General features: G+C 39.5%; 1 protein-coding gene across 4 annotated transcripts in view; it reads left to right on the forward strand.

Annotated features, from left to right (window-relative positions):
* The window catches only part of LOC116397782 (CD166 antigen homolog), a 31,553-nt gene extending 18,009 nt beyond the window's left edge, over positions 1-13,544 (forward strand). Inside the window, exons 2-16 of one of the 4 annotated variants that reach the window (XM_031873579.1) lie at positions 4,373-4,479; positions 4,716-4,929; positions 5,066-5,130; positions 5,533-5,620; positions 5,857-6,030; positions 7,782-7,906; positions 8,046-8,178; positions 8,535-8,647; positions 8,742-8,868; positions 9,348-9,469; positions 11,436-11,568; positions 12,270-12,299; positions 12,751-12,862; positions 13,267-13,405; positions 13,498-13,544. In XM_031873579.1, the coding sequence (XP_031729439.1) occupies positions 4,373-4,479; positions 4,716-4,929; positions 5,066-5,130; positions 5,533-5,620; positions 5,857-6,030; positions 7,782-7,906; positions 8,046-8,178; positions 8,535-8,647; positions 8,742-8,868; positions 9,348-9,469; positions 11,436-11,568; positions 12,270-12,299; positions 12,751-12,862; positions 13,267-13,372 (1,649 nt within the window). In that variant the 3' untranslated portion in view covers positions 13,373-13,405; positions 13,498-13,544. The remainder of the gene's footprint in view (positions 1-4,372; positions 4,480-4,715; positions 4,930-5,065; positions 5,131-5,532; positions 5,621-5,856; positions 6,031-7,781; positions 7,907-8,045; positions 8,179-8,534; positions 8,648-8,741; positions 8,869-9,347; positions 9,470-11,435; positions 11,569-12,269; positions 12,300-12,750; positions 12,863-13,266; positions 13,406-13,497) is intronic. The other 3 variants (XM_031873580.1, XM_031873581.1, XM_031873582.1) reach the window with 3 other exon arrangements.
* The last annotated feature ends 8,259 nt before the right edge of the window (positions 13,545-21,803 follow it).

Below are 21,803 nucleotides of genomic sequence, written 5' to 3' on the forward strand. Positions count from 1 at the left end.
CTTGTGCACAAACACACCCACACACACAAACGGGAGGGGTAAGGTTGCAAAACAGGGATATAGATACTAGTGTGGGGCGGTAGCTGATTTCCCTGGCGGGTTTATATCTGAGCTGTCGTCACCTGTCTCTTCTCAGGGATAGAGGCGCCTTAATCAGGAACATGAAAGTGTCTCCTGTGGTGCTGCCTCCTGTCTCTGTCACTCGCCTCTTACTTGATTTACCCGCACCAAAATATTAGCAATTATTTCTGACCAGTGTGAGAACTCTTTTTTTTTTTTCTAGTATAGAGAAATTCACATCAAACCTAGCTACACTATTGTATTTTGGGTTCAGAGGACATAAGTGCCAATAAATGATTTGAAAAGACACAGATTTAGTGCGACGGAATATAGTGTTGCTTAACCCCCATCTGCTGATTGGAGACCCAGAGTCGTCTTCATCTTAAATAACATCGTTAAGCTTGATTTTACAATACTTTTAATAGTTTTATTAGAATTGTATCTAAACCTGTTTCAGAAGTCTGCAAAGAAAAACGTCAGATTGCAGTTTCAGAAAGCCCAGCTTTAAAACATGGTTAAATACAATGGGTTTTCATGTGATCTGTCTCTGTGATTAGCATTAACAGTTTTTAAAAAAGGAAAGAAATTACAATTATGATTACTATTAATATTTTGCAGAGTATCTGGAAGTAAAGCCAATCGCAACAAAACACAAGGGTCCGACTGTTTATATCCATTGCTCCCTCATCATATAGACAACTTGTAGAAGCGATGCATAGTGTGCGTGCATGTGTGTTTGTCAATGTAAAGTCACACTGTTCACCTACTTTTGTGGCGAAGGATTACCTTATCTCAGTAAGCAGCAGGAGCTTTGTCTTCTGTAACTCAACATGTGCGATTTATTCTCATTGTGTAAGAGTGTAATCTGCACCGATAGAGCCTTTTCCTTCATACGGACTCTTATGAAGTTCTCAGAGAGGCTGAACACAGCTTTATTTAAATATTCAAAACTGCCGATTTGAATTTGAAATGTAAGGAGTCTATTATACAGGAAGTGCGATAACCTTTCCAGCCCTGCGGTGCTTGCAACGTAACCCGAATATATTTGGCTCTCGTTACTTAACAATTGTAAGATTCAGCAGAGCAGGTTGTGCAGGACTTTCCTGAGAAGTTTGGGGCTCAACGCTGGGGAAACGCGTGGACTCCGATGCCAGCTACTTTCTAACAGTTTGGACGGCTCCTCGACCATTCGAGTATTCTGGCACCGACGTACCCAGGTGTGACACATAATCTATACTGACAGATTATTTTTGGCACTGTAAAGTAACTCCAAATATGAGTTATCATTGGATTTGACACATATGCAAAACATGTGTCCATGTCCTGCACAGAGAGCTCATTAACTCAACCTCCTAATAGATTCACAAAGTCTCCATTTTCCGCCCCAGCGTGTGCAATCTTTTATGCCGCGACTACAAACCTGCACGTGTAGCTAAAGCACATTCAAGCATGAGAGTCAGTTTCATTAGATTTACATTAGAAAGACGGAACAAGGGAGTGTTGGACGGCCACATTAGCATACTGTGTTTGCACCAGTAATCTGCATCACCCATTTCAGGTGGCTGGGACTGATGCATACCCAGTTGCCAATATCTCGATGTGACTAAGACTCTGTGAAATGCAGGCACACATTTACAGCACATTTGCTGTCCGTAGACAATTACATAGATTTCATCAAATGATTAAGTAAAGAGCCATTATGGCATACTCGTGAATACCGGAATGCAATGTAAGCAAAATGACTTATTGAGGCCGATCAAATCTTGACTTGATTCTAAAGAAGCTTGTAATCCTTTGAATTCACTTCATGATGTGAAAGGAGCAGGCTGTAGGTGTGGCAAATCATGGATAATAAGAGGAATCAATGCAGGAGATGGTTTTAATTGTGCTGCGGTTGACAAGTGACAGCTTATCCCTGTGTTTGATGAAGAATTCCTGGTGAAACTGTCAGCAGTTGAAATGTGGTGAGGTTTGTTTTCATCCCTTGCTGTCACTATTAAATGTCGCTGAGCCTTATTTAAATGCAGGAATTGTATCTATGTGGGTGACGTGCAGCACGATCTGTGTCTAATAGGTTTTTATTGTGTGTTACATTGCTTCGATGCTCACAGATAAAGCTTTAAAAAAACTGATTACAGTCATCACCACAGCTTTATCTAATGCATGTTTAAAGTCATGTTGTTCTCTTCTCTGTGTATTTTTGTTTCCTGGTCTCTGTATGGGTAACTCCTCGTGTTTTTGCATCCATCAATCTAGCTCTAAATGGATGTCATAGTGAATTAGCAAACACTAAAAACGGTTATTTAGTTCAGTCCTTTTGTTTGATTATATCCACTTTTCCTGTTTTGAACAAAATATACAAAGATTGTAAAATGGGGCATTCTACTTGTGAATGAATGTGCATGAAGCAGCCCGTGATAGGTTAAGCTATTGTAGATATTAAGGGGAAAGACATTTTTGGACAGACACCGTCTTGCTTTTTTAGTCGAGTGTTGCATGAGAAGATCGATACCACACTCATATATGTTTAGTACTGTCAGGAGACTGCTAGCTTAGCTTAGCATGAATATTGGATACAATGAAACAACCAGCCTGGTCCTGAAAACCCTTTTTTTTTTTTTGATGTTTTACATGTTTTGTACAGATCAAACAAATGGGATATAGCACAATGTATGAGGGAGCGTTAGAGGTGCTGGCTGGTGAATTGTGTAACCTTTGCACAGAGTCAGGCTCGCTGTCTTTAAGCGAGGCTAAGCTATCCGGCTTCAAATCTAACAGACACTCGAGTGATATCGTTCTTCTCATCTTACTCTCCCCAAAAGAAATAAGTAGATTTCCCAAATGTGGAACTCTCACTTTAATATGAGACTAGTGGCCACAGGGCAGGGCAGTCGCATTAGTAACAAAACTGACAGGAAACAAATTCAAAAGAAACTGCATCAGAGCTGAACATACAGCAGGACATGCTCCGTAGAAAATCACATTATTAAATTGTCTGTTGTTTGTCATCCTCTTGCTGTATTGGCTTTCCTGACAGGCGTTACTGGCTCTGGTTAGTTCAGCGTCGGGCTCGATGTTGTTTCAGAGCCGACACCTCATAAAGATGACTGACATGTGTCGGGAGTGGGAAGTTGTTCAGTGTCAGGAGGACGGCAGACTGTGTTTAGTTGAGGCTAACGGTTTGATATTGTTTTGTGAGTTGTGACAACATTATAAGAGTACCAGCCATTTAGGAACGTGTCTCATTGTCTTGATGTGAAAATGACACTTGACAGGAGGGGGTTTAACTTGTGGGAAAACAAAACAGACGGAGTAGGAAGCAGAACATGTGTGCTCATCCTGACATCACAAGCCGCTCTGCCATTTCGCCTCAATGGTCCCAGTTGTTACCCCGCCCTGATGTAGACAATGGTAACCATAGTAGAAGTATTTACTTTCATTCAAACGGGATTCAAATGAGTATCACGCACACAGCAAATGAATTTGCCGCCCCGTCTTTGCACCACTTCTGAGGAAACCTTTAAATGTCCGTGGAGCTCGGAGGGAACGTGAGACTAAAACTTTAGTTGCAGTGCAGAAAGGACATTACAGTTTGCAGCAGTTTTGTTGTGCGTGAATACAATCGCACAATTTCAGGGTTGAATGCACACATTGTTTTGCACTTATCCTGTAAAATCGACGAACATTATTTGTCCCCGATTCAACAAATGGAATAGGGTTTGGCCGCTGCTTTGCGCTCTTACACTTTGCTGAGCAGCTGATGAGCTGTTTTGGATTTTTAGCTGTCAGATTTTTTTTGTCTCCACACGCCCACTCCTGCATTAACTCAGCCTGAACCCAGAGAGGACTGAAATGTGAATCTGAATACCAAAAACTGAGCAGCGGCTCATTTTCAGTCGGGCCGTGGCAGCCTCTTCTTCCCTGGAGCCCTCTGGCTCTAACCCCTCACCGCAGCCCATTGAGACTCTTCTGCTGCCACCCTCCTCCCATCCCCCCCTCTCAAGCACTTGGTCTCCATGGCAATGTTTTTAAAGAAATTTAGGACAGGCGAGGTTTTTCAGGTTGGTTTTTTTTTTTTTACCACGGGGGCTGTAAAATGATCAGAACTCCATAGAAACTGCTGTTCTTAGTGAACACTAAGTGGTCCTGATAAATGGCAGTCAAATATGTACAGAAAGAAGGGACGACTTAAGCATTCAGAATAATAACGGATTTCAATTTTCCCTCGAAGAATATCACGCTGTGTTGGAGCTGACCAGAGCGGCCCCTCTGAGGAAGTAATTGAAAGTTTCTCTTTTTTTCTCTTTCGCAGTCAGCGGTTTGGAGACTGTTATCGGCCTGTATGGGGAGACATTCGAGATCCCCTGCAACATCGGAGCCATGAAAGCAGAAGACATCATGATAACTAAATGGAAATATGTAAGTCACACTGAAGGTCAATAGATTCAACATGGTGATCTCCGTCTGACACCCACTTATCACGTCTGAACCATGCCCAGTCTGAGTGCCAGTGTCCATTAGGCCGCCCATCTGTCCCTCCGCATGACACTGTATGAACAGAGTGGAACAAAAACGCTGTGCGCTTCTTATTGGAACTGGGAGTCAATGCCATGTGTGACAGACATGTATCAAGTGCACTCTGCTCTGCTCTCTAGGACAAAGGAGCGGGACTTTCGGGAGACCTGCTGGTCAAGCAGAAAGACCAGGATGTCTCAATCAGCGCCACTGATGAATACAAGGGTCGCGTCAGCATGGGCGCAAACTCCAGCCTGCTGCTTTCTGCAGCCAAGCTGACTGACCAGCGCACTTTCACCTGCATGGTGGTGGTTGCAGACATCGCAGAATATCCAGTCAACGTGGTGATCTACAGTGAGTGCAAGCTGGCATGCGTCTGAAATAACTTGGATTACTTCAGTTAAAGTGCTGTAATGACTGACGTGCAGCACGCAAATCAGCCACACTAACACCCTGTTCATTAATTAAGACATTTTTTAATGTATTGTAGAGACGCCGGCAGGCCTGGAGATTTCTGACAAAGCGGACGAGCTCGAGATTGGCAAACTTACTAAGGTGGGTTTTTTATGATAAACATTGCTTATATCTACATTATTTTACACAGTAAACCATCAAGGGAAATCCCTCACTTGAGCTAAGGTAACTTGAGGCATTGCAGAGACCGTGTTACTACAGTAATGAGTTCTTTGAAGTGATTCTCATGAATTACTAAAGAGCAGAGTCTCCTCTACTGCAATTAAAATACCCAAAGGATCTGAGGGGCTTTAGAAGTGCTTAGGGCATTTCATGGTCGGAAAGACTCTGAAAATGCCAATTTGCACAGATGTTTGGTCATTTAAAACGATGCAGATTTATTCTAAATTCATAAAATGTGTTTCTTCTTCAATATTTCTGTTTCCAAGCGTAGTTTTTTGCTATTTTTCTCAAGTTGTGTTGTTTTTGTTTTTTGTTCCACAGCTTGGGACATGTGTTGCAAAAGACTCCAATCCAGCTGCAAATATCACATGGCTCAAGAACAGCACACCTCTGGTGGCTGATGGGAAAGGTGTGTTTTCTTCATTCGGTTGGATGATTATAAATACCAACAAATCAGCTCTTTGGAGGGCTGACATTTTTAAATGTTACACACACAGATGTATTTATTCTCTGTGACTGGGACAGCAAATCATCCTTCAGTGATATGAATTGAACTCGCTGACTGTGAGATATGCAGTGTTTTGGTCCGGACACCATTCTCTACTTTTCAGAGTTTTCAAACAGAGTTGTTTGTTTCCTGTCTAGGGATTTCTATCCAAGCTTCAGTGCTGGTGGACCCCGTTACTGGCCTTTCAACTACTTCTTCCACACTGGAGTTCTCGGCCGAGAAGGAAGACACAGATGCTGAGTTCACCTGCAGCACTCAGCCCACTGTGGGCACAGAGCTGGTGTCCTCTCCAGCAACCTTCACTGTCACCTGTGAGTCCTCTAACCCCGCTAACAACCTTCACTGCACACCCGCTTCGGTCTGCAGACGAGCTGTTGTCAGACTAACTTCTGCCCAAAATGAAAGACTAAAATAATGCTAGTTGATGATATTTTTGTCCGTTTTTTTATTTACCTCTCCAAAGGACATATATTTATTGAATTGTATTGTTTTCAAAAACCAGCTCACAGACTTAAAGTAATGTTTAATCTAAAGTTACATCATGTGACAAGGTGCATTGGGTTATTATTTGTTTTTACAGATCAGGATCCACACATTTTCCAGGATTTCTTAAAGGATTAGTTCAACATTTTGAGTACTTTTCTTGTCGAGAGTTGGATGAGACGATCGATACCGCTCTCATGGCAGCACTGTAAACATGAAGCTACAGCCAGCAGCTGGTTCATTTAGCTGAGGATAAAGACTGGAGACAGGGAAAAAGCCTGGCAAGGTTCATAGGTAAAAAAAAAAAATGTTTGTACAAATAAAACAAATGACATACCACGTGTTAATTAGCTTTAGAGGTGCTGGTAGAAGGATTGTTTACCCTTGCACAGAGCCAGGCTGGATATTTCCCTGTTTCCAGTCTTTATGCCGAGTTAAGATGACCGTCTCCTGCAGTAGCTTCATATTGAACAGACCTATATGAGAGTGGCATCGATCCTCTCCTCAAACTCTCTGCAAGAAAGTGAATATGCAGTATGTTAGCAATTGTAAATCGGCTTGGGTATTTTGGTCGAGATCCAGACGCAGACGATAATTTTTATAAATATTTCCTATTTTTAAAAACAGAAAAACAATTGACAGGCAGGTGGTTTCTGTCTGACCGAATTCCAGTCTTGCTGTTGAAAGGTTAGGAAAACAACAGTGCAGCAGGAGGTTTCTCCACTTGTAGGAAATCACTCACAATCATTTTATACCAGGTTGATCTCCATGACCCCCCCCCCCCCCACATATTAACATCTCTACTTTTGCATATTTACAAGCAAAACACTGTTTTCAGTTCAAATCCTCAATTATTTAAGAGGTAAATTTTCTATATACTGCGATGTGATTTTTCTATATTTTTGGCAAGTTAACTGCTTGCAAACATTACTTAGTATGACATGGATGTGAATTTAAAAATACAGTCAAAGGTATCACTTCATCGTCACTCACAGTGTCTCTTCAGGACTGGACTACATTCCTGACCCACAAGCTCTCAACAAAGACTAAGGAAATCTCTTTTATGAAGCCCAGCTGTAGCCAGTGGAGACAGACTGCCTCTTCCAGGATATATTCACAGTGTTTTATGTCATTCTTTTGCTTCCAGCCAAGAAAGACAACAGCAGCAGCACCTTTTAATAGTGACAGTTGAAAAATGAGCTGTGGATTCTGTAGCTCTGTAGTGGGATTTATACCGAACGCAGCATTAAATATTGACGTTATCTGCTCAACCTGGCCTTTTAAAGTAAAACCTATCTGTGCCACTTTCTTATAAGAAATGTGAAGAGTTTGTATCAGATGGAGCAGAAACATTGATTGTTTGATCTAATGCCTTAGAATATGACCACAATTCAACCGTCTTTTCAGCTGCATTTTTACGTTGGTCATAACAAATGCTGAGCGCTCTCTGTAGCGTGCTGACACAGCCGATCTCTGCAGTCCCCGCGGTCGGCTGTTGGGGCCACGCGCCTTACTTAACGCGCCCTCCACCCTCACATACTTCACCTCTCTGACTCTCCGTCTCCTATCCTCTGCACAGACTCCACAGAGAACATCGTCCTTCAGGTAACTGCTCAGGAGCCTCTTGTCGAAGGAGGCAACGTGACTCTGAAGTGTCTGGCAGATGGTAACCCGGCTCCTACAGCCTTTAACTTCCACCTTAAGGTACACATGCTCATCAATATCTCATCGAGACGCTCACAAATGTCTTCCATTCATGCTCATTGCATGTATTGTGTTGTCTCTCTTCAATAAGTCATTGAAAACCAAATACCCACCGTTGTTTGATTGTATGTCTTTGAAGGGAGAGTTGGTGAAAGTGGAAAACGCAGACACTTACACCATCACGAATGTGTCCCGTGCCTCCACCGGTGAATACAAATGCTCTCTTGTGGACGACCCAACAATGGAAGCATCAAAGGACATCACAGTCAGCTGTAAGAGACCACAACATGTTGTGTTTATTTTAAAAGTAGAAATTACTACAATTTTGCCACACGCCAGAGTAATTGTCAGCGTAATTTCCTTTTCTACCTTTAATCTTTTTTGTTCCTATAAAAGCTAATTTGCTAATGAAAAGAACATCCTGATGTCCTTCCTTGCCAGCCTACCCGTCTTACTGTGCTTTATGAAGAGAGCTGTTGTTTTAACCGCTCCGCCTCTAATAAGCTGCATGAGCCAAGTGCTCATGGGCCCTGAGCCAAGTGCAGGGTTTTGTGGTTAACAACAGGAATGCTTCGACCCTTGTCATGCCTCTGAACAATCTCCTGACCATCCTCTCCTCTCTTGTTAGACCTAGACATCAATCTAAGCCCCTCTGGAAACATCGTCGAGAAGGCCGGTCAGGCTTTGGATCTAACTCTCCAGATTAATGCCTCTGGAGACTCCAAGGTCACCTGGACAAAGGTAAAAGCAATGGTTTATACAACAAAGTCTGAATCAGCGAAGAAACATTTCTGGTTGTTGTTGACCGTGCTGGTATCCATTTCATTTATTTCAGGACAATGTTAAACTGGACAAAGAGCCCGAGTTCACCAAGCTGACTTACGCTGACTCCGGCCGCTATGAGTGTGAGGTGACCATGGGGCTCCTCAGCCAAAAAGATTTTCTTGAGCTGGTTGTCGAAGGTAAGGGCTTAAAGGAAACTCAGAGATTTCTGCTTAGTTGCTGTACAAGCTACAACCAGCGGCAGGTCAGATTAGTTCAGCTTAGATACGGGAAACACGAGGGAACAGAAAACAAGTTATGTTAAAAAATGTGTAATTAGTGAGCTGTAGAGATGCTAATAGGCACCTTTTGTTACCTTTGGACAGAGCCGGGCTAGTTTCAAGGTTTTCCAGTCTTTATGCTCAGCTAAGCTAACTGTCTGCTGGCTGTTGCGACATCTGTAAGGAAATACATGAATGGTATCAATCTTCTCGTCTGCCTCTCTGTAAGAACGAGAGGAAGTGTTTTTTTTTTTTTCAAAATGTCAAACTACTCTTTTCAGTAGGAATTAAGTAAGACTTTCTTCCGTCATTTCGTGTGCGTGCATGAATGAAATGCTACCATTCACGCCACACGTGCACTCATTCAGATGTATCTGAAGAGTTACGTCCTGTTGCAGGTGTTCCAGTTATCAGACAGCTGTCTAAAAAACGCGGTGAAGACGGCGCACACAAAGTCCTGATCTGTGAGGTTGAAGGATCTCCAAAGCCAGCTGTTTCCTGGAGCATCAACGGCACCTTGGTATGCACACTCGGGTTTTTTAATGGTTGAAGGTATCAGACGTCGTCCGTGCCTCGCAAGATTCTGTGAGATTCCCAAAACAGTTAAACGAAGGACTTTCTAGATGAATAGACACGGTCAGAATTAGATTTGGTGTAAGGTTGAATGTGAACCATTTAATGTACTCGCTGGTACTCGAGGAACATTTTTTTATGTCTATGCCAGAGCGATCACTCAGAGTTTTAGTGGGGGATGCAACTCACAAACTCGTTGAAACAAAGAGTAAACTGTAGGCACGTGGTATTTTGACCAGTTATAGGATGTTAACTTATTGGGGAGCTGTGAATGTAAGTCTATGTTAGGTGTACTCTTCCACTCTAAAAATATTAATGAATATTAATACATTGGAGGGCTATTGCTGAAAAAAAATGCTGACATTAAATAACATAGAAAAAGGGTTTGTTTTCATTAAAATCTCAAGGATTATAACTTTTAAACTGGAATGAAATCTGTATTGCTTCATTAGAATCAGCTATTGCAAAACTTGTAAAATGTCCTAAATTGGCCTAAGCATAACTTCAATAACTGAAGCTCAGAATTTATGCAACCAAAACAAACCAATTTCTCAATCCTAGATTATGGAGAAAGCGACTCCCTTGTGTGCTCGTTAACTTGTGTGTTCCGCCACATTTGGATTTAACGGTTTATTGATTAGACAGGATGGATACCAGCAGTTGTTCCTCGGGTCCTCCTGACCACCTAGAATCACATTTGAAACAAAGTTTTCATTCAGAATGCTTTGAATGTTTCTCTCAGTCCCCCCTTTACTGTTTAATACTGGTTGTCATATAAATCCATTTTCTGACACTGGTCTTCCGGTGTAAGATGGCAACTTGTTTGTCCTGCAGTACAGTGTCTGCAATGAGATCTTTAGGCAACAGCATCAAAATGTTATCAGTAAAGTATCAACGGCGTATTGTAGATGATGTCTATGTGCAGCAGGTGATGCTTGACAAACTACTGAGATGCCCGTGTGGTTGTTAAAGTGAGATGGCGTTTCTTTTTTCCCTCAAAACAAACCCATCTGTTTAAGTCTGCGTCCATTGTGAGGAAGCTAAAAAGCCCGAGGTTTGCCAGTGTCTTGTTCCTGAGACAGTTTGCTTTTGCCATCAAGTGAATACTCCCTGTTATGTGCATAGCCGTTTGCACTGTTAGTGTTTTCCCCAGCTACCACACTTATCTAGTCCAAACATTTCTAGGCGGTTGTGCTCAGTGGTTCGAAAGAGTACATTTCTTCATTTTCTCTGAGGCTCAAACACAGTGTTTTGCACCAGTCATAAAGACAATTTTTCTTTTTTTTTAAATGGACCCTTTTTCCCCCTCTTTTGGTTCCGTGGTGTACCTGTGTGCACGCTGATAGCAGAACCACTCATTGAAGCAGTTTGAGTTTCACGTTAACCTGAGGGGGTGTGGGATGGTACCAATTCTATTCAGCCCTTTCACTCAGTTTCTATCCTCAAAACCAAAACGTGTGTGTCATAATTAATCAACTCCAAAGGTGCACAGCACTCTTTCACTTAAGGATAATGAATTTATGGAGATAACACACATTTCTACATTTCAGTCCAAGTTTATTTTAAATCCTCTCATCCCGTCCTTTAAAGCCTATTCACAGAGACGATAATGTAAGGCTTGAATACAGGCACGGTAATGGGTATTTACAAAATTGCCACGTCCTCTTGTATATGAAGAGGACATAGAAAAGGGTGTTGGCAGTTCGTCTTTGTGTCTGGGGTTTTCCTGTGGGACTTAAGTGTCTATATCCCAGAGGCACGCGCTGCGTCTTTGTCGTGGAAAGGCTCATATCAATCCAATGCTGCCCCCTAGTGGTACGAAACATACACTTCTTACGTGTGTGGCAGGATCAGAAACAATAAAGTTAGATATGTAAATACTAACATTTGTGCTTTTTTCTCCCATCGTTCAGCTTGATGAGAGTCCCTTCGTCAACGGAAAGATAACACACAAGATCACAGTTGTGCCTGCTGCAAATCTTACCGTGTCTTGTTCGGTGTCCAATGAGTTTGGCGCGGACAGTAGGACTATAAATGTGTCATCCCGTAAGTACAAAGTGGCAGTACGGTCCTCTCGTCTCTCTCCGCTTCGTGTTTTTAAAGACTAACTCTTAACCTGCCTTTGTCGATGTTTTCTTCTACTCTGCTCACTAACTCTTTCTGTCTGCATGTCGACTTAAATAATAAATAAAACTACCCCAATTCAGCAGGTATGTGCTTGAGAGTAAACACACATCTTTAAGGATTAAGGATAAAGAAATCGCAGAATTTTGGGCTGACACAAACCTTTATGATACAAGAACTGCTTTGTATAATCAACCCAATCAGTTTACTTTAATCATTTAATACAATTATTTTCGCCTCTTTTAAAGTGTGAACAGATTTCTGTTTCATGACATAAGTAGTTGTTTGCCTTTTGATGATTTAACTTCTAACATCTCACCAGTGTCCAAATGTCATCATCGCATGCTCTTAGCACTTTGTAGACAGTGTTAACATCATCCGTTGCTCTCCCTTGCTTACTCATTCCTGCGCGTTTGGGACAGCATTTCATCTTTTTCTCTCCCCCCCCCCCCCTCTTCACTCAGTGGTGTGTGTGTTGGGATGCTGGATTTAATCTGTTCCCTCTGTTGAACTTCTTGCATGCAGAAGTAGAATAGAGTTAGAGTGGTATTTTTTTCTGGACGTCAACGCTTGATTTTTTTCTTTTTTGTTGGAAGTTAATTTTATTTTATATCTGATTTCAGTAATTGAGGAGGTGAGAATGGATAAACAAGGTAAGTTGTAGCGGTCTTCTTGCTTGTAAGAATGGGTGGGATGGGGGATGGGGTGAAGTCTTTGGGGGAATCAAATGTTGCTCACTGAAGGAAGGCTCTTGATTCAATATTTACCTTTAACATCACCTTGGACTCTTCAACTGGAAAAACCAATCTTTGGACAGTGTGTTGTCGTTAATAAAACACAGATATGAAGGACTAAGAGGAGTGGAGCTACCAGCATCCTGACAAAATGTCAACATTGTCCATAACCCCGTTGGTTAATGAATATCTGTCATTAACATTTAACTCAATGAGTCATAACCATGTACAGTGCGGATGTGTCCATTCATCAATGCATTTATTGCACATCATGACTTTTTTTGCTTCCCTGTATTAGTATGCAGTGAGACTGGGGTGTCATACTGAAATGTGTCACCCAGGTCTCTCATGTTTCTGTTTTGTCTTACAGACCAATCGGATGATAACGACCAAACCAAGGTGGTGGTTGGAGTTGTGGTCGGTCTCCTCCTCGCCACGGTGGTTATTGGCCTGGCATACTGGGTCTACATGAAGAAATCCAAGTAAGAAGTGAACACTGACCTTTCTACAAATCCTAATACAGTTGTTTAACTATGACATTTGTTAGACGTGCATTACTATGTGATATAGGTACAAGGTTTAAATATTGTTCGACTTTTTTTGTATATTTTGGCATCGAAACTGATACGTACAGTATTACAGCAGAAAACAAATATGCAAATCCATATACAGATATTTTTGTGAAATATACAGATAGTAGTTTTCCTCTTGAGTATACCAAGTCACCACCAAGTTCCCATCAAGTGCAAATGAACAGTGAATATTAGATATTATGTAGCACATGTCTAGTCCACATACCGTCCTACCATATACAGTTTGTTTTTCATACAAATGACTGTAGAGGGAAGAAATATCAGCATGTTGGGTAACAATGTTTCATTCTAAGCAGGCAAGGAAGCTGGAAGACCGGTGAAAATGAGGACGGGTCCTCTGAGGAGGAGAAAAAACTGGAGGAGAAAGTGGAGGAGAACAGCCAAAAAGCTGAGGTGTAAAGAAACAGCAGCCCTGCTTTGGAAATGTGAAAGGTAGAAAACATTTCCATCGTATGCCTGAGAAATAAAGATGAGCAAAGTCATTCTCTTTTTAAACAACATTAATTTCATTCTCTTCTTTACAGTGGGAACGTGGAACTTTTGCACATTTCTCTTCACCTTTGTCTTTGGGGAAAAAAAAACAAGTGTACATTGGGACGAAGACGCTTTGGATTTGGTTTCAGGGAAAATTTGACTAAAAAGCATATCCAAACACCCCCCCCCCCTCAAACCATCACCCCTCCATTCCTAAAAAACACAAAACAAAGAATGGATACCGTATGTGATATACATAACTTGTCTGCACTACTGATACACGTGTAAACTTGTCTACTATTAGGACTTATTTGTTAGAATGGAATTTGGGAAACTGAGAAAATGCAGATCTTTTTGGTTTTGTTAGTTGATGCAAGTAGAATTACTACTAGACCAGTTGCCTTTGATGTAAGGATGTGTTGGCCTGCATTAGTCTGACTCTTTGGCCCTCGGAGACATAGCAAGGGGCCGAGGGGACATCACCGCCATCGCTTTTTAGCTTCACGTCATCACAGTCAAAACAACCTCTGCCTTCAACATCAGTGTACTAAATCTGTTTATTTGTGCATTTGTTTCAGTTTGTTCATTTAGGCGTAAAAAAAAATGTTGAAATAGAGATGAAATTCCTGAAAGGGCTATGGGTTATTGGGGTTATACTCTGCATTAGTTATAGAAGGTGATATGATTTACATTGCAGGAAGTAGGCGATGTAGCACAGAGTTCTTTGGCATTACATGATTTTTTTTTTTTTGTGTTCTTTGACAGAAAACAACAGAAACTCAGTTCATTTTGCCTGTTTCTTTTTTTCAAATGTACTGTACATTCAACATTACCACTGTGTAACACAGGCAGGTAGATTATTGAGAGAAAGTTTCGGGTAACTCAGCTCACACTATTGGCTTTAATTTGGCTGTACAGATTGTTTTACATAAAGCCAGTGTTTGTTTTCACGCAAGGAGAACTCATTGAGCCTGGAGCAGTGAAAGAAAGTTTCAAGGCTTGTGAGTGACTTCTCAAATAGTTCTTCATCAGTGTTTGAGGTATGATTGTTTATTGTGTAGCTATGGCATAATTCTGTGACGGAGCACACAGAGAGGACAATGCGTTTATCTCAAAGTAGCCGTCATGATAAATTAGCCTTCTTTTGAAAATCTACCTGTAATTGCTTCAGTTTGTGATGTGCACTAGGTTTCATGTTTTCATGTCAGATTTGTGTAGAATACGATGGAATACGCGCAGCTGCACATGTCACAAATTTGGTCCTTTTTAAGAGCATTTACTAAATTTGACAATGTATCAAGAACAGGATGTAATTGTGAAGTGTGTGAATTTAATTTTCTTTTTGCTATTTATATTGTAAAAAAATGTCCAGGTAGGCAAATTCAATAATATCCGTAGAATTCATAACTTTGATTGAAACACTTGGTAAATTGCTTGCAGGCTTTACAAACGTGTAATTAAGTTACAAGTCATCAGTCGGCTGCTCAGCGTCTGGTTGAATACTAGATTCAGCATGTGATAATCTCAGACCTCCAAGCTGCTGTTTGTAAAACCATCAAATTGGAAGAATGACCAAAGAAAGTGAACATTGCCATGCAAGTATTGTAAATACCCGATGTTTGTTTTTGTACTTTTGTTTAAAATAAAGTGTACATTTGGAAAAGTTATGTCCACTGAATATTAATTATGTTGTTACAATTTTCACATTTTTCATCTTTTGAAATAAAGAGCAACACGGTTTCCAAATGTTTTTCACTTCTGGGAAGAAAAAGCTTTGCTGTCAAATGACTGTATGATGACTGATGACTGTAGTTTTACAAGACTATGAATATTGTAGAAAATAGACTATAACAGAGTGGAAACGAATGTCATTTCAGTATATATATATATATATATATATATATATATATATATAAGTAATGTATTCTGCAGGAGGAAATGTGTTTGAATCAATCTTGGAATGTGATGAAAATGTTTCTGCATCAGAGGTACAGAAATATCAAACAAAGAGAACGTGCCATGCTGTGTTCAAATTCATTTGTGGTAGAAACTATTGTAAATATGTTAAATTGTTATGTTTCAACAATGAAATATTTTTGTCCAATTATAATCTCGGCACAAAACTGATCAGGATTTTGGATTTGATCCAAAATGAATTACCAAAACTGATATGGGATTTTGCATTGTTACTGCAACATCATTTGTTTTGTCAACGATATCAGGTTAAACCTCATTTCAAGGAGGTGAGGTTTCAGGAAATAGAAACCAAAATGGCCTTGATCCTGTTGCCAGTGTGACCACAAACAACTGGAAAACAAATAGATGGACGGATAGGTATGAAATGTGAATTGTGTCCATATCAGATTCAAAACCCTTTCACCACCAAACATTTGAGGAAAGTACATTTACTTTACACACTTTAAGGTACTTGTACTTTACTTTCCATGTTGTGCTGCTATATCCCTCTACTCCGCCACAATTCTGAGGGAAATATTGTACTTTATATCATGCTTTTTATTTAATACTTTTACTTAAGTATGTTTTGCTAATATTTTACTGAAGTAAACATGTTGAATGCAGTGTTTTTACAATATGATATTACCACTAAATAAAGAATCTCAATACTCTTTCCTTCACTGCCATTAACTTAGAATGGCAAAACAATATCTTTGGAATCAGTAGTGGTGTCTTTGCAGGGGCTTTAACAGTATGTCAAAGTGGACAACATCCTTGGAAACCATTAAATTCACTGACGGGAGCAGAACAGACTTATAAGGACACTCCTAAAGAGAAAAGGTATGTTAAATCTGAGTATCTGACTGATTTGAGACATGAAGGCCAACAAGGACAAAGACACCCTTCTTTGATTAAAACTACTTCAGCTGGAGATATAGATGTACTTTTTCATACAGTCTATAAACACATTAATTGTTTAGTAATCACATGAAAGGCTAATAAAAGATTATCTTATTTTAAGGTAATTTAAAGGCCAATGTCGGCAGTGGGTTCAGTCCCTTGACTGTTGCCTTGATAGCTCTGCATATGATTAGTCATTACCTTTAACCAGCTTCTACTCAGCCAGATAGTAGCTGATGCACAATCTCCAAATAAAGCGCATACTAAGAAATGTAAGCATGGACGTCATCACCAGATGGTCTGCATAATACGAAACAAAATAAGCTTCTACTGCCACCCTGTGCTCAAAGAAATGACTGTAACAACCAGTGTTGGAGTCAAGGAAACATATCTGTGTGATGTGTTTCCTTCTGGGAATAAAAACCTCGTTCATACAGCTGAAGTCTGAGAACATGAGCTAAGATGAAATAGGATAGATAAGTCAAATATAAATAGAAACGTAAATTACAACAACATGAGAATAAAAACAAGAGTAACTGTATGATAAGAAATACCAAGTCCAGTGCCTAATAGAATAACAATGTATGACAAACTCATACGTATGTTGGTTCACAGGTAGATGAGAACCAAGTTGAACATGAACACCTTTACAGAAAGACAGAGAACATAAAGAAGATCCAATATATTCATTAAATATATGAATATATTTAATGAATTGATTCATTTCTCTCTGGGCATTTATACTAAAGGTTGAGAGGGTTCATGGTGACACTTTTCTCTACTGTCTCCTTCATAGAAATAGAAAGGAAACTTTAAATGATTTCACACATTTGAAGCATTTGTTCGAGCTTTTAAGATACTATTTGGGTCACTTGTGATTCTTGATTACAGCAGATCACCACAGGAGAATCTAGACGTGCTGGTTGTATGTTCAAATGTGCGTCTACATTTTGAGATAATTCCTTCACATTGACAACAGTAGTTCATGGATAATTATATTGTGATCATGTTACAACAAAACATAAAACTACACTGACCTCTGTGGCCTTCAGTCCTCTGACAGTCAAACAAAACAGAAAGGTGACAAAGAGAATTTGTGCCCTAAAGACTTCAGATGGAACTGGAGGAACATGCAATGCGATGGTCTGAAAATATGTAGCAAATCAATGCATACAGTATTTGTTGAACAACAATCATCTTACTCAGACAAGGTTAACAGCAGTCTTAGGTTTAACGTAGTCTTGGATTGAATAATATCGTCTAATATAGACTAATTTAGTGAAAACCAACAGGGACCAGCAGCCAAACGAGTACAATACTAACTGACATAAGCAACGGACAATAACGTCACTAAACCCATATTTGTAATGCTGTCACAAACTGGAAAGTCTATCCTTCTCTCCATGTACGAATCACTCGTACATACATATAAAAACAATGCACACATTATGTTCTAGACTTTAGACCTACATCTGTACTTTACACCATGTGCTGACATAGCAAATGTGTCTGAATCACCCGTTCACGTCATTGGTGAAATCTTTACCATTATTTTAATTACAAAAGCATTTTCATCATTTGTTGATTCTCTGACATCCTAATCGCCCTATTTTACACAGATGTAGGGAAATGTCATAAACCCTCTGTTTCTTTCCAAATTCCCAGGATGGCAGAAACAGGGGTAAACTGTAAGCTTGTGGTTTGACAGTGGTCATGTATGCATCTTGCAAAACATTGTTTACTGTGGCTTTATGTGCATTAGGGTCTCTGCGGTGACTGCTGGGGTCTGTGTGTTGTTGCAAGTGATGCAGACGGCTGTTGTGGCTGCAAGTAACAATTTCTGTTAAAAATTCCTTACTAAAAAAGTTGAATTAATAGAGAGATCTGGGATGAAGTATTCCTTCAGCTAATGTCTTGGCCAAGAAGCAGGTGTGATTAACTTGATGACTGCTACTAACTAATGTGGGGAAAAGGTCAGGTAAACACCAACACATTATTAGTGGCATCTCAACCTGTGTTACAACACTGTTGGGGATATAAAGAACCTGCTGTATTTTGAAATATAGTCCTGGAAAGACAATGGAAACAATACTTATTGTATGTAAGACACTAAAAATCAAATTGTTCCACCATGAGTTAGGACACTTCTAATAGACTATGAAGGTATATTTGTGTCTTTATTACGCAAACGAAAAAAAAAGATTTAAAAGCAAATTTCTCGCACTGCAATCAAAAATCAAGTTTGTAAGTGAAAATATATAAACTGAGAATAATTTATTTGTTAGTTTTGCTTATGGAACTAGAATTTTTGGTTAAAAAAATAAAATCTTTGGTTAAAAAAATAAAATCTTTGGTTAAAAACAAAACAATCTTTGGTTGAAAAAAAAAGCTTTGGTTTCAAAACGAAAAGCTTTGGTTTCAAAACGAAAAGCTGAGTTGGGTGTAGTGGGCGGGGCATACGCTGCTGAATGTACCAGGAGTTTCTATTGGTCAGTTTGACTTGTCTCTCGGTATCTGCATCATCTAAACAGTGGGGCTAAATGTCAACACAGCAGCCCTCCATGTCGTTCTTAAAAAGAGACTCCACGACACTAACAACATGAGAACAAAGTGAAGTGCTGCTATATTTAAAATAATTTTGACAAAACAGAGCAGTCAACTTACCTCCACGTCACCGTAACCTCCCGTCTGTGTTTAGATAATACAGATACTGAGAGACAAGTCAAACCGACCAATAGAAACTCCTGGTACATTCAGCAGCGTATGCCCCGCCCACTACACCCAACTCAGCTTTTGGTTTCAAAACCAAAGCTTTTGGTTTCAAAACCAAAAGCTTTTTTTTCAACCAAAGATTGTTTTGTTTTTAACCAAAGATTTTATTTTTTTAACCAAAGATTTTATCTTTTTAACCAAAAATTGTAGTTTCATAAGCAAAACTAACAAATAAATTATTCTCAGTTTATATATTTTCACTTACAAACTTGATTTTTGATTGCAGTGCGAGAAATTTGCTTTTAAAACATTTTTTTTGTTTGCGTAATAAAAACACAAATATACCTTCATAATAGACCTGCAAACGTTCAAAACTAGGCTTAGTGGGGTGTGCTGCTTGTTGTTTGGTCCAACGGTAGTAAACAGAAGGAAGGATGGGTGTGTTTTATTTGTGCCTTCTTTTTACATAAGCAGTGAGATATTTCTCCAATGCAGGTATGGGCCCCCACCCCAAATACATTTACTAAAAAGTCAGATAAATATTCAGGCATAGGTTTATACCAAGGCTAATGGTTAAATGTTAAATGTTAACTAAGCACATGGTTTTCTAAAGTAAATATTTAATAAAATCAACATCTTTTTTAAAAATCTGTCCACAAACAATGAATAGATTCTAGAAATTTTGATTTTGATTAGGATTAAATATTATTAATGTGTAGAGGTACATATACAGTAAACCTTGAGAGTTCCATCGCAGTCTAGATTGTGCCACAGAGTAAATGTCATTCACATCTGTGTTGTCCTCTTCAGTGGGGAAACTCTGGACTAGACAGTCGTTAGTCATTAACACTGGTGCCCAACAAAAACAAGGCTAATGTTTTACAGGATGGGCCTTTCTGTGCGATGTTTCATGTTATCCTGTGACAGCAAGAGTATCCTCATAGGCAGGATAAGTGAATTGTTGATAAGTGTGAGTGTGTTTCTCACATTGCCTTGTGATAGACTGGCAACCTATCCAGGGTGTACCCAACCACTTGCCCAAAGAGCGCTGTCAACACACTACGTTTTTTTTGTTCAGAGAATGTATGGATGTATGTTATTTACATAAATTCTCCATAACTGTTGGAGGCTACCAAGCTATAGCTAATCTTTTTTTTTCTGGCAGGTGAGAAGAAGTAGACGGACATTGAACATTGTTAAAGCTCTGAGTATAAGAGGGAGATACTGGCCACAAAATCCAATTCTCTTACCTGAAGCCAACAGCAAGAAACCTTTGTGTCGTCTTCAACTCAGACCTAAACTTTGGGCCTTGTATCGGTATTTCTATAGGTGCAGAGAACCTAATGCAAGCTTTAATATCGAGCAGGCCAATGCTGTCCTATCTGGTCTATACAAAAAAAGTCACAAATCAGTTAGAATTGATTCTGAACTCTGCTGCTTGAGTACTGATAGGACCAGAAGGAGAGAACACAATACACCTATTTTTAAAGTCCTCACAATGGTTGCTTGTCAGTTTTCGTATTGATTCTAGAATTATTTAACTTGTCTTTAATCCACTTCATGGTTTTGCATCGGCCTATTTGTCTGACATGCTTGCACTCTATGAACCAGGACGGCCCCTCAAATCCTCGTGCACAAGTCTTTTAATTGTTCCAAAATGCTGGACAAAACTTTTGGTAAGACAGCGTTTTTTTATATTATATTTTCTTTATATTATATCTTAGAAACCTATAAAGTCATCAATAAAGCAACATACATCCTTTGATTACAAATAAATCAGGGTGGACAGCTCTTTCAAACAATAGCACATAGGAATAAAACCAAAACTACATTTGACAACTCCACTTCTTGAGTAAATAAATACAGTCTTAAAATGTTATTAAAGCGTGGAAAGCAGCTATGTCTATTCCTTTATCTGTCTGTCAGTGTCCCCATTTGCTGTGGGGATGGAAAGTCATCATGTTGCCCCCTTTGGTGCGAATGGTAGCTACACAAAAAACCCTATGGGGTTTGCACACAGCCAGCAGATGTCATAAGTTGACAATTTCACTCAGATCACAGATATCTCTAGTGCCTGGAGGATACATGGAAATAATTGCTGTGCAGTAGTGGCAGTCTCAGATGTAATAACATGTGTTTTGGGGAAGCAACAAAGTTTATGTGAAGAATGCTTGTGATCAATAGCTATCAATTTGAGAGAAATGTAGGCCTGCAGCAGAGAAGCTACCCTAATAAAATTAATTTTCACTCATTATAATTAAAGCATCCTTATTTATTCTGCTGCACTGACATATTTTTTTGTAATTGTAGGGATAGCCAAGAGGTTAAATGTTTAACCTTTAACGGTTATTCTGTGCTTTTAGCACATTTTTTGCAAAAATATATTCCAAAGATTATCTGAGGTTTTTCAAAGGCTTCAGATGTACATACGCATAGTGGATACCTTCCAAAGTTATTGTGCTTTTTTAGTAAAAAATTCCCTGTTTTGTTACTTTTGTTCCACTGCAGTTCAGCAGAGTGACAGTCTGTGGATACACAAAGAGGGAATTTTATTTTAAAAAGACTGTAAAGTACAAGAGGAAATATAGCTATTTTACAAAAAAAAACGATATATAACAATACATGTTACTATACATAATTAATATTATTAACACAGCTCCATATTATCAATAATGGAGCTATGTTATTTTTCTAAATCAACAACGCTACAGAAATAAAATAGGAGAACACAGACTGACTAAGTGTGAGAGAAGTAAGGCATAATAAGGCTACAATCTTAAAAGGCTAC

The sequence above is a fragment of the Anarrhichthys ocellatus genome, unplaced genomic scaffold (assembly GCF_004355925.1).
Source record: "Anarrhichthys ocellatus isolate YVR2014 unplaced genomic scaffold, GSC_Weel_1.0 scaffold72, whole genome shotgun sequence".
NCBI lineage: Eukaryota > Metazoa > Chordata > Actinopteri > Perciformes > Anarhichadidae > Anarrhichthys > Anarrhichthys ocellatus.